Source organism: Phyllobates terribilis, unplaced genomic scaffold (assembly GCF_046119375.1).
Source record: "Phyllobates terribilis strain yellow unplaced genomic scaffold, ASM4611937v1 Scaffold_4__5_contigs__length_816908805, whole genome shotgun sequence".
NCBI classification, from domain to species: domain Eukaryota; kingdom Metazoa; phylum Chordata; class Amphibia; order Anura; family Dendrobatidae; genus Phyllobates; species Phyllobates terribilis.
In genome coordinates this window covers 107652994-107665124 of record NW_027362764.1, presented here as the reverse complement: position 1 = coordinate 107665124, position 12131 = coordinate 107652994, and the positions used below count along the sequence as shown (strand labels likewise).

At 41.0% G+C, this 12131-nt stretch overlaps 1 protein-coding gene across 10 annotated transcripts in view; it reads right to left on the bottom strand.

Moving 5' to 3' along the window:
* Nucleotides 1-12131, bottom strand: part of DIP2C (disco interacting protein 2 homolog C) — a 542404-nt gene that overhangs the window by 95378 nt on the left and 434895 nt on the right. For all 10 annotated transcript variants that reach the window (XM_073677658.1, XM_073677663.1, XM_073677660.1 and 7 more), the window contains 4 exons: nucleotides 11649-11850; nucleotides 10371-10480; nucleotides 2815-2895; nucleotides 1825-1948 (listed from right to left, as the gene is read on the bottom strand). In XM_073677658.1, coding sequence (XP_073533759.1) covers nucleotides 1825-1948; nucleotides 2815-2895; nucleotides 10371-10480; nucleotides 11649-11850 — 517 coding nt within the window. The remainder of the gene's footprint in view (nucleotides 1-1824; nucleotides 1949-2814; nucleotides 2896-10370; nucleotides 10481-11648; nucleotides 11851-12131) is intronic.

Genomic DNA, 12131 nt, shown 5'->3' with positions numbered 1-12131 from the left:
TAGGTGTATGCAATCATGAGAAAAGCTACTTAAAGTGGCCACTTGCAAGTTGTTCTCCTGTTTGAATCTCCTCTGAAGAGTGGCATCATGGGCTCCTCAAAACAACAGTCAAATGATCAGAAAACAAAGATTATTCAACATAGTTGTACAGGGGAAGGATACAAAAAGCTGTCTCAGAGATTTAACCTGTCAGTTTCCAGTGTGAGGAACATAGTAAGGAAATGGAAGAACACAGGGACAGTTCTTGTTAAGGCCAGAAGTGGCAGGCCAAGAAAAGCATCAGAAAGGCAGAGAAGAAGAATGGTGAGATCAGTCAAGGACAATCCTCAGACCACCTCCAGAGAGCTGCAGCATCAACTTGCTGCAGATGGTGTCACTGTGCATCGGTCAACTATACAACGCACTTTGCACAAGGAGAAGCTGTATGGGAGAGTGATGCGAAAGAAGCCGTTTCTGCAAGCACGCCACAAACAGAGTCGGCTGAGGTATGCAAAAGCACATTTGGAGAAGCCAATTTCTTTTTGGAAGAAGGTCCTGTGGACTGATGAAACCAAGATTGAGTGGCATGGCGGCAAAAAAACACAGCATTCCAAGAAAAACACTTGCTACCCACAGTAAAATTTGGTGGAGGTTCCATCATGCTTTGGGGCTATGTGGCCAATGCCGGCACCGGGAATCTTGTTAAAGTTGAGGGACGCATGGATTCCACTCAGTATCAGCAGATTCTTGACAATAATGTTCAAGAATCAGTAATAAAGTTGAAGTTACGCAGGGGATGGATCTTTTAGCAAGACAATGATCCAAAACACCGTTCCAAATCTACTCAGGCATTCATGCAGAGGAACAATTACAATGTTCTGGAATGGCCATCCCAGTCCCCAGACCTGAATATCATTGAACATCTGTGGGATCATTTGAAGAGGGCTGTCCATGCTCGGCGACCATCAAACTTTACAAAACAATTCCAGTTCAGTTAAGAGGAATGGTCAAAAATACCTTCATCCAGGATCCAGGAACTCATTAAAAGCTACAGGAAGCGACTAGAGGCTGTTATTTTTGCAAAAGGAGGATCTACTAAATATTAATGTCACTTTTCTGGTGAGGTGCCCATACTTATGCACCTGTCAAATTTTGCTTGAATGCAGATTGCACATTTTCTGTTAGTACAATAAACCTCATTTCAAGGCAGAAACATTACTGTGTCCAACAGTTATTACATATATCAAGCTGAAATAGCTGTTTCAAAAACACCAATTTTTATAAAACATTAAGCTTAAGATTAATATGGGTGCCCAAACTTTTTCATATAACTGTATAAGGAGAGTGGCGAATAGTCTATCCGGCAATGTAGTTAAATCCTTCTTTCAGCTGCCAGTGGAATATGAACGGCCTCACACTGATTTTTATAAGTTCTTGAAGTTGCAACATGTTTATCTTGCAGAGTCGTTGGTGGTGACAGGTGGATTACGCTTCAACAGAATAATATATCTCATTGCCAACATGGATAATTCAATGGGAACTATCTCAATGAAATACCAGTCTCTGATAGAGTAAGCACTGTCAAAATTCCCAGTAAAGAAAAATGGGAATAGTGTATAAGACCCAAAGAAGAAGAGAAATGGAGAAAAATTTTAGAGAGGATCCCCCAACTTTCACTAATGATGCACACAAACTCAAAGAGTAGAGTACGCCAGAGATGAGTAAGGTAAGGGATCCTCTTGTTTATAAATTAATTTCTAATAAAAAGATGAATTTTATGGATGGAAGTGCCAGAAAATCCTTATTTCTTCTTAGGTTGTAATATATATATATATATATGTATACCTGGAGGATACACAAGAGCCACATGATCTCCATCTTGTAAGTGTCCTCTTTCCATCAACATCACTGCTATTTTCTCAGCCCGCTTATGTAATTGGCTGCACGTCAGAGAATTGGCAATAGTTCCCTGTAGGTAAAAAATACAGAGAGATTAGTCACATCAGTGAGGTTGTTATATGTCGTATTATTGGCATCAAGGCTCCATTGCTGAGCGGTTTCATCAGTAGTACGGCACATGGCCGCTGTTTGGCTACAATGGTCACATGCTGCCCTTGATGGGGTTGTCCCACGAACAAAGTATATTTTAATCACTAGATCTTGGAATAAAAATAAGTTCCACAAAAATGTTCCTGTGCTGAGATAATCTTATAAATGTGCTCCTGCTGTGTACTGTGTAATGGCTGTGTCTCACCATACCACAGCTCCTGGCAAGGAAGGAGAGGCAAAAGAGTATTAACACCTGTGGTACTGATGTTCAACAAGCTTATGAATGTATGGCGGAATGGTGTCCACAAATTTTTGACCATGTGCCACAATCAAGGTCAGGAATGTGAAGCTGGACCTAACTATCATCTGTGGTTTGGACCAGTGTTCCCCAACTCCAGTGCTGAAGACCCACCAACAGGTCAAGTTTTCAGGATATCCTTAGTATTGCACATGTGATAATTCCAACCCTTGTACAATACTAGGGAAATCCTGAAAACATGACCTGTTGGTACGCCTTGAGGACTGGAGTTGGGGAACACTGTGTTGAACCTCAGCAGAGATTCATTTAGTAGTCTTGCTAAATAATACAGCAAAATCTCAAATTTCATGTAACTGATACAAACATTGTATGATCCACCCTAAAAAAGAAAGAGAAAATGCGATAGATAGTATAACTTTATATTACTAAGCCATTTTTGTTCTATCCATTACATGCTGGACCCTCCATTGTTTAACTTTCACACAAGACAATTCTGACACATAAAGCGGTGGTCTTGAAGGTCTTACCCTTGAGTTTAGTAATGTATAAAGCACGTGATCAGGAGTTGTCTGGGCTCTCCATTGTAAAACTTCAGACAAGAATAAGAACTAGAAAGAAAAAAAAACAAATTCATATAATGTATAGCGAAATATAATGATAAAGAAATCCTATGAAAAAAAAAAGAAGACTTGTTTAGACAATAGCAATCATATATCATGGCCAAAAAATGCAGGAGAAATCCAATGATCTAGCAACAATCACATCAGATAACGGAATATTTCTTTCATCTGTCACTATTATGTGTATATTACTACAGTAATTGGTAAGGGTAGATAACTTTGTTATATCTGCTCAATTATCTGCTTGCGTCTTATAGTCTTTGGATGATCGTATGTTGAATTAAATGTAAATGTCTATTCCCATTGCAGACATTATGGCATATCCATAGATACTAGATGCATGGGTGTCCCAACTCTGGAACCCCCATCTTTATCTCAACAATGGGGCCCTATCACCCTATTCGCTGTGAATGGATAGTAGGCCAAACTCTTTTTTAATTAAGACTGACGAAAAAAGCAGAGCAAGCAAGCTTGACTATTATAGTAGTAAATTGACAAAGCTGCAATGTGTGGTGACCTGACCATTTAAATTTGTGTGAGATGGGGCCTTGTCTCTAGATAAAGCCAGCATCGATCAGACATTTATGGAATATCCGGTGTGACAATCCCTTTAATCTAATCCCAATCTAAGCAGTTACATAATTGTAATACAATATGTCCGCAAATGTACATACTTACCACCAACATCTTGATTAGTAAAACAGGCAAAGTTTGACACCAACCCACAAAACCACCCCCTCGAATGACACCCACTATAAACCCTACTCCTTTTTTTAACCAGAAAATATTAGAATTTGCCAGGTTTGTTTAAAAAAAATTTAAAGAATCCCAGAAATTTCGAGACTGGTGGCAACTACGTATGAGAATAGAAATGTTACTGATCTGTTTCAGCACCAGCATCGCCCCTGCTCCCTTCTTCTATGGTCATCTTCTTTTCCTATAGTCCAAGTAACCCAACAAACTCCTTTGACATCACCACCCAAAAGCCTTTTAAGGCAGAATGAGTATTCATTGATCTTTGCATTGAGTTACCATATGCATTTCTGGAAAATTCCTCACCATCCATTTCTATCGGCTGGCTAATCACCTTTTCAGCAAATTCCTGCTTGTTTGTCATCTATCTGCATTTACTTTCTGGCTTAGACCTGCTGATTAAACCTTCGTCTGCAATAACTCTTCTCTGGCGCGGTTCACACTACAGCACTGCTGCAACAGTGTGTATCCTCTTTGCAAGCAAGTTTCAGTTTTCCTATTCATCACTGCAGCCTGCAGTTAACCATTTGTTTGCTGATTGCCTAATTTCCTGCCAAAGAGCATCTGTTTGCATATAGCGCAACAACTGTGCCATCAACCATATATTTGCTGCAAGCTACATACTACCTATACTGTACATCTTCAGTTCCTATGTTATCTGCACTCCTGGCTCAGTGTCCACTGTCCTGCATACTCTGCTGTGCTGGTGCTCGCTGATCCATGTGCCATCCGGCAATCACCTTCAGGCTATGTGACCACGATGCAGAAATGAAGCAGAAAATTTCCGCTTCATTTCTGCATCTCCTTGCCCGGAAAACCGCGTGCGGAATTTGACGGGCGTTTTTCACGCGTTTTGCACATGCGGAATTGCCTTGTGTTTTCTAATGCACTGTAGAAGGCAATTCCGCATGCGTAAACGCACAAATAATGGACATGCTGCGGAATTTTCCGCACATCAAAAACCCTGCGGAAAATTCCGCAGCATGGGCATTGAAATTGCGGATTTACATTGGGGACCATGGGGGAAGGATTACCAAGTGCTTACGCTGCAAAAATGCTTGAAAAACGCATCGTGGGCACGGACCCTCAGTCCTTGTTGCTCACCCTGATCTACAGCTTAGGAAACTCACCAGGTGAGTCCGTAACAAACCCTATCACATACTATCAACACATGATAGCTATAGCCCAATTATCTTTTTTAGAAAAGGGAATATCTACCAATTGTAGGCCTATTTATGGGGGAGGGGAGATACTTTGAATTGCGGTTAATCACATATTGATGATCAAGTTTTTGTGTATAAAGTATAAAATTGCACACAACAAATCCACAATAAATGCAATTGGGATTATTGCATCTACTTTAGACATGGTCTTCTGCTCAGAGTCGCTGTGTCTTATGACAGGCAGCGATTGAGTAACTTGTTTGAGTTCACCGAGGCGCGAGGCCTGGAAATGGCCTCTGTTTCTTCCTTTTTATATGAGTCACCCCTGAATACTGCCAAAACATCGCAATCTGCAAATGCTAAACAGTCTAAGAACTTCATCTCGGCTCCTCGGGTGTGACTGCGTGATTAATGCCTATGCAGAACGCATTAAATTAGGTCACAGCAGCACATTTACCCTACTGGAGATTGAGCCCACGTTATATTATTGTCAGCCTAATTTATAATTACACAATATAAGCTGTTATGAATGAGAGAAGACACAGCAGAAAAGCCACTTGTTGTCTCCTCACAGTGTCACATTCATGATATTTGTAGCTGCCGAAAATATGCCGTGGGAGTGGGAGAAGCACCAGGTGCGTTGGTACGGTTGCCAGGGCAACCATATAAGGCCGTAGTTATTTCTGCGGAGCTACGTCTGACACTATGGGACAGATTTAGAAAAACTGACTGAAATAAAAGCTTTTTTTATTGTCTATACTATAGCAACCAATCACAACACAGCTTTGATATTTAAAAAGCAGAATACCAAATGAAAGCCCAGCTGTGATTGGTTGCTATGGGCAACAGATTTTCTTTTAGGCAGTTTTCACTTTTCTCCTTCATTATCTGCTTATTGTAGCGGGAAATGCAGTTTGTTTGTTATTAATTGCAAATGTGCAATGTTTCATTATTGCCAACAGTTACTCCTTTACAGGGACAGTACCGAAAACTGGGTCACAAAAGAACAGGGATGTAACCAAATGTATATTCCAGAGTGAGCATTTTTGGAGCTTTCCTGGCCTTTTTGGGGGACGCTTTAGGCAGTATTCACAAAAAGGTTTAAAGGGATTGTCCAGTGAAACAGTAAAAATAAATTTTTATCCCTGACGGGGAACTTTTTTATCTCTAGTCCAATAGTGCAAAAATAATGTGAAATCCACCAAAATGGATCTTTAAAAAATGTAGATTTTATTAAAAAGCCATAAAAACCCAATCCTAGTCATATAAAACTGCAAACGCGTTTCAGACACTGTCTTCGCTCATTGCACAAAAACATATGGTGTCTGAAACACGTCTGCTGTTTTATATGGTGGTTGATTGGATTTTTATGGCTTCTCAATAAAATCTACATTTTTAAGGACAGATTTTCCTGTATTTCATATTCTTTTTTCAACTAACTTTTACGTCTTTTACAAAAGAGAGCAGCAGGTTGGACACCAGTCCTCCATTCCCTTCATTCTCTATGGGGTTGACTTCAAAAGAGAAGCGCAGCGCTAGGCAGCCCCAATTTCTCGGATGGGTTTTTTCTGTTTTTGCAGCTTAAGGATGGCTTGTTTCACCTGCATGGAGAGCTCCTTTGACTACATGTTTACTTCACACCAAAACCTGTCCATGAAATAGCCTTGGAGTCAATTGTCCAATTACTTTTGGTCCGTTGTTTAAAAACAGGGTGGCACATGTTAAGGAGCTGAAACTCCCAAATCCTTAATCCAATTTTAATGTGGATACCCTCAAATAAAAGCTGAAAGTCTGAACTTCAACTGCATCTGAATTGTTTTGTTTAAAATTCATTGTGGTAATGTCTAGAACCAAAATTAGAAAAATGTTACCTCTGTCCAAATATATATGGACCTAACTGTATATGTGTGGTCAGTAGAAAGGACTAGCACATGACTTATTCCTTCCAAAGACCATAGTAAGGACCAGGGGGCACTCATTATGGGCGGAAGAAAGGCGATTCCGGCACCTAAACAGGAAAGGGTTCTTTACAGTCAGAGCAGTCAGACTGTGGAATGCCGACCACAAAAGGTAGTGATGGTCGACACTATAACAGCTTTAAAAAAAGGGCTGGACAATTTCCTTACAAATAATATTGTGGGTTATGATTAAATTAGAGACAAAATGTACAATTGGTGGAGGAAGGTTGAACTTGATGGACCTTGTTTTCCTTTTTTCAACCTACGTAACTATTTTTAGGCTATGAGCCCACGATGCAGAAATGCTGCAGATTTTTTCCCTGGCAGGAAAAACGCATGCGGATTTTACATGCGTTTTTTCCTGCCGGGTAGAAGTGTTTATGAAGCGTTTTTGCATGCATTTCTGCATGCGGGTTATCAAGCGCTTTTCCAAGCGATTTTAGCACCACTTGGAAAAGTGCTTGACAACTTGGTCACACTATATAAATCCATGCAACCGGCATATATAGTGTGACCGAGTAATAGTTAAAAAAAAAGAAGAAGAATGGTAAAAAATAAAGATTATACTTATCTTCCGATGGCCCCCGGTATTTTCTCCGCTCCGTCCGGTCTGTTGTATGGGTCGCGGTGGTGTGAAGGACCTGTGACGACGTCATTGAGTCATGTGACAGGTCACGCGACCGCAGATGTCGGCGGTCGCGTGACCTGTCACATGACTAAAATGACGTCATGGCAGGTCCTCACACCACTGCGACCCATACAACAGACCGGACGGAGCGGAGAAAATACCGGGGGCCATCGGAAGATAAGTATAATCTTTATTTTTTATTCTTTTTTTTAACAGGTAATATGGTACCTGGGTCTGGAGGAGAGTTTCCTCTTCTCCAGACCCGGGTACCATCCGCACATAGAATTGCTTCATATCCGTGTGTTCAAATGTGCTGACACGGATATTGAGAGTTTCAATGCAAGTCAATGGCGGCAATTACGCTGCGTGTCCGCAAGATTAATGGACATGCTACGTATTTTTCCACAATGATAATCCGCAGCGGAAATTTCCGCAGCATGTGCACAGCACATGCGGATTATCATTGGGGACCATGGAGCACGTATTACCAAGCGTTTTTTTAAGCGGAAATTCCGCGGCAAAAACGCTTGAAAAACGCATAGTGAGCACGCAGCTTATAGGTAATTTAATACAATTATTTGCTAGAACAAACAGATGAGGAAAGCCGACAGGTTATCTTTAAAGCTGATCTGATATAAAGACATTACATTACAGCGAAACTCAGACCCCTGCAGTTCTAATGATGACGATGATCTATAATTCAGTCAGTAAAACCATATTTGGGTCTTCTCTTTTGTACTACAGCCATATTAATCTAGCCTAATAAAGATCGTTTTACAGGAAATCTGAACAAATTAGGTTTTGCGGTCATTTTAGCTGTTTTTGTTTGCAATTATAAAAACCTTGGGGTGTTTTAAAAATATTATAGAACACAAAAAAATACTTTTTTTGCTATTTTCAGTGTAATAAATAAATAAAACAATACAACCATTTTTCTGATTGATGGCTCACTGGTCAGAAATTGTTGTGCATGACAGTAGAAATGCCCTTTGCCAGCATTAGATTAAGACAATTCCCCTAAATTCTATATACATGCGGCCTCTAATGATTTCGCAGTGTGGTGAAACTACAGGGTTAATATAAGCCAACAAGGAGTCAGAGCGTCCTGACATTCAGAGCAATGTGAGAAATTAGGCTTCGCTGGAGCCTGTATCTAGTTATTATTATTTATTTCACTTGGATCAATATTAACACGTTTATAAGATGATAGGCCGAATATAAACCATAGGTCATAATAAAAAAAACAGCACAGTCTTTCCAAAACTAAATTATGCTGACACTTTTCATTACTCTACAAGGGGAAAACATGACTTTTTTAAACAATGTAATAACAAGCGAACTTCAGATTAGAAGCAGACTTAATCACTCCGTTTTACACCTATAGTTGTTATTCAAGACCTAAAAACCGAGGGTTTAGCCTTAAAGTGAATCTGTCACCAGGTTTTTGCCACTTAATCTAAGAGAAGCATAATGTAGAGACAGAGACCTTGATTCCTGTGATGTGTCACTTACTGCACTGCTCACTGTTTTATCAGCAGCAGGACTAGTTTATCACTAGAGGACTAGTAAACCTGCTGCCATGTAGTCCTCCATATTCATAAACTCTGTATAACCCCGCCCCCACTACTGATTGGCAGCTTCCTGTGTACACTCTGCATAGGCAGAAATCTGCCAATCAGAGGTGTGGTTAGGGTTATACAGAGCTCAGCATGCGGAGAATAGGTAGATCTGCAGCAGAGAAAACAGTGATTTTACTAAAACTGCAGCAAGTAGCTCAGTAAGTGACATATCGCTGGAATCAGAGTTCCTGCCCTTATATCATGCTGCTCTCAGTTGGGGTAGCAAAATCCTGGAGTCAGATTCTCTTTAAGAAAGTAAATCAAACTCCCATCAGTGGAAGAAAAATCCCAAAGAATCCCCAGAATGCACAGACACAGCGCTACCCTGATGGTGTGAACATGCATGGAACGGCAGATCAGATCCTTATTTTAATAGAGAAAAATGACAATCCCATTAAGCAGGGACCCTCAAATTGAGGCTTTATATGTGCAGCAGCTTTAATTACTTGTAGTTCATAATAATGACCGTATTTCCTAGTTGTAAAAGAAAACAGCATCAACTTCCTGCTGGGCAGACGGCGGACTTATGCTATTATATAGCAGCCAACCTGAATAAGCAGAGCTGCAGAATCATCTGATCTGGTCAGAAATAAAACCACAGCAGCACTGCGGACTCAATTAAACAAATAAAATTGGGAACAAGGGAACCTGTCATGTCAAAAAATGCTATTAAATGGGGTTAATCTGCAGGGTGATAGCCCTCTAAAACTGCCCGGCCGTCACACTGAAAGACTGGCTATTGGGAGGAAATTAACTTTATTCCTCCCGGCAGTCATGGGCATTTAGTCATAGAAGCGCTGCCGACAGTTTTCCAGTCACCACTCCATACATGGTGAGCGGCATCTGTAACTACTCCCCGGCACTGACTGACAGCCAGCTCTGTACCGATGCACTGCTGAACTGGCTGTCAGTCAGGGTCAGGGAATTGTTACAGCCACCGTTCACCAAGTAGTGAGCCACTGAAGCGGCACCGGCTGCACCTCAATGCAGCTTGGAGGAATAAAGTTAATTTCCTCCCAGCAGCTGGGCTCTCAGTGCAGCGGCCCTATACCTATAAAGCTCTATTAACCTGATAATATTTTTAACATGACAGGTTCCCTTTAATTCCCTCATACACAATAAATAGGAAATCAGACCATATTTATTCCTCCATGTTTCTCGGTCTTCAATGCACGGACTGGCCGGGGTTCTCCTATCCTGAACTTGAGGGCATATATGAGCTTGTTGAGTTCAGTTCAGGAGACCCATGACCAGTTCGAGAATCGCAGTTTGTACTCAGACCAAGAAACACAAATGTGTGAATCCAACTTCAAGATATACAGTATTTGTGGGTAAATCTTACCTTTCTGGCCTGATCGTTGTCTTCTAGCTGTCCCAGATCCCTTCCACTTGCCTGTGCGATCCTCTTACCAGAGACCAGGTTCCCCACCATCACAGAGGCAGGGCCAATTTCTACACAGACAAAATATGGAGCACATTAATAAAACTTTATAGAAACTTCAAAATTTCCAATTTAGCTCAACTAGTTTTTGTTTAATCACTATAAAGCCTATATACATTTGTTGTTGATTTCTTTCTAAATCTATATTTGTACAGGTCATAACTTCAGACCTGACGCACATCTTCATCTCCCCTACTTAGACATGGTTAAATAGTAAAAATGATGCCACATTAAAGGAAATCTCTCAGCAGGTTTTTTCTTGCTGCAGTTTCAATATAATCAGTGTTTTATCAGCAGGAGATTATCACTGCAGGACTAGGTACCTTGTGCCAGGCAGTCCACATAATTTGTAACTCTGCCCTCACCAGATTGGCAGCTTGCTGATAATGCAGTGTACACAGAAAGCTGGCAATCAGTGATGAGGGCGAGGTTATACAGAGCTCAGCATTTATAGCACTGAGAAAACAGGGATTTTATCAAAACTGCAGAAAGCAGCCCCGTAAGTGACATCGCTGGAATCCGGCTCTCTGCCCCTACATCATGCTGCTCTTAGATTCCAAAGCAAAAACCTTCTCGAGTCCGGGGTCCCACTAGCATATGGCATCCAATGCGATATGCTAATGACATTCGGCTCCTGTTCTGCTGCCTTCAGGAGCCGAATGTCATTGCTCCATGCTCCAATCCTCTCGCACAGAGGATCGCAGCACAGCTGCGGAGGGGACGGAAAAATCAATTTCTCCATCTCCTCTGATGCCGGCGTCGGCAGGAATCGCACTGCACTCGGGTGTTATCAGAGTGCAGTGCAATGTTTCACATGCACCCATAGACTTATATGAGTGCGTGCGATCCGACTCCAGCATGCAATCGCAACATGCTGCAATCTTTTTTTCAGCCCGATCGGAGCTGGGAAAAAAAGCGCCACTGAGCACACCGTCATAGGATTAAATTGGTCCGAATGCAATCTGATTTTTTTATCGGATTTAATCGCAAGTGAGAGTGAGCCCTTACCATGTATATTTGGATTAGTTCTCTCTAACAACACTATATGAGCACCAACTTGTAACATAAAAACCAATATTTTACATACAACCCTATGATATATTTATAAATTCCCTAAACAGAAGAAAAGAATCATAATAAAACAGAAAATCTGCAGAGAAAGTCACATCCGTGTCTCACCTGGCTGTTTTTGTCTTGGTTTAGGGAGGTTCGTCACACACGTGTGAGGACACATGAGCACATTACATGGATGGAGTGACCCCTCGAGGAACAGTTGCTTGGTCTCTGACAGGTGAATACCACCTAAAGGGGTTTTGGGGAGTGTGTTTGCTGGTACTAGAGCTAGACAGTAGACTCCAACTTGATGTATACTGTCAATTGCCTACAGGAAATACAAGAACAATACGAGCCATTACCACATTATATGCAGGTCTTCATACTAAGGACCACATTATATGCAGGTCTTCATACTAAGGACCACATTATATGCAGGTCTTCATATTAAGGCAGGTCACCCAGATAAACTGCTACCAAAGTTCAAGAATTATGCAAGAATTAAAACCATAATGTGTATACAAGTTCTTGTAGAAAGGTTCCGCTCTTATTCATTTGTTAAAAATTCTATACATTTTGGAGAAAGTTGGGTTATCACCAACATAAACA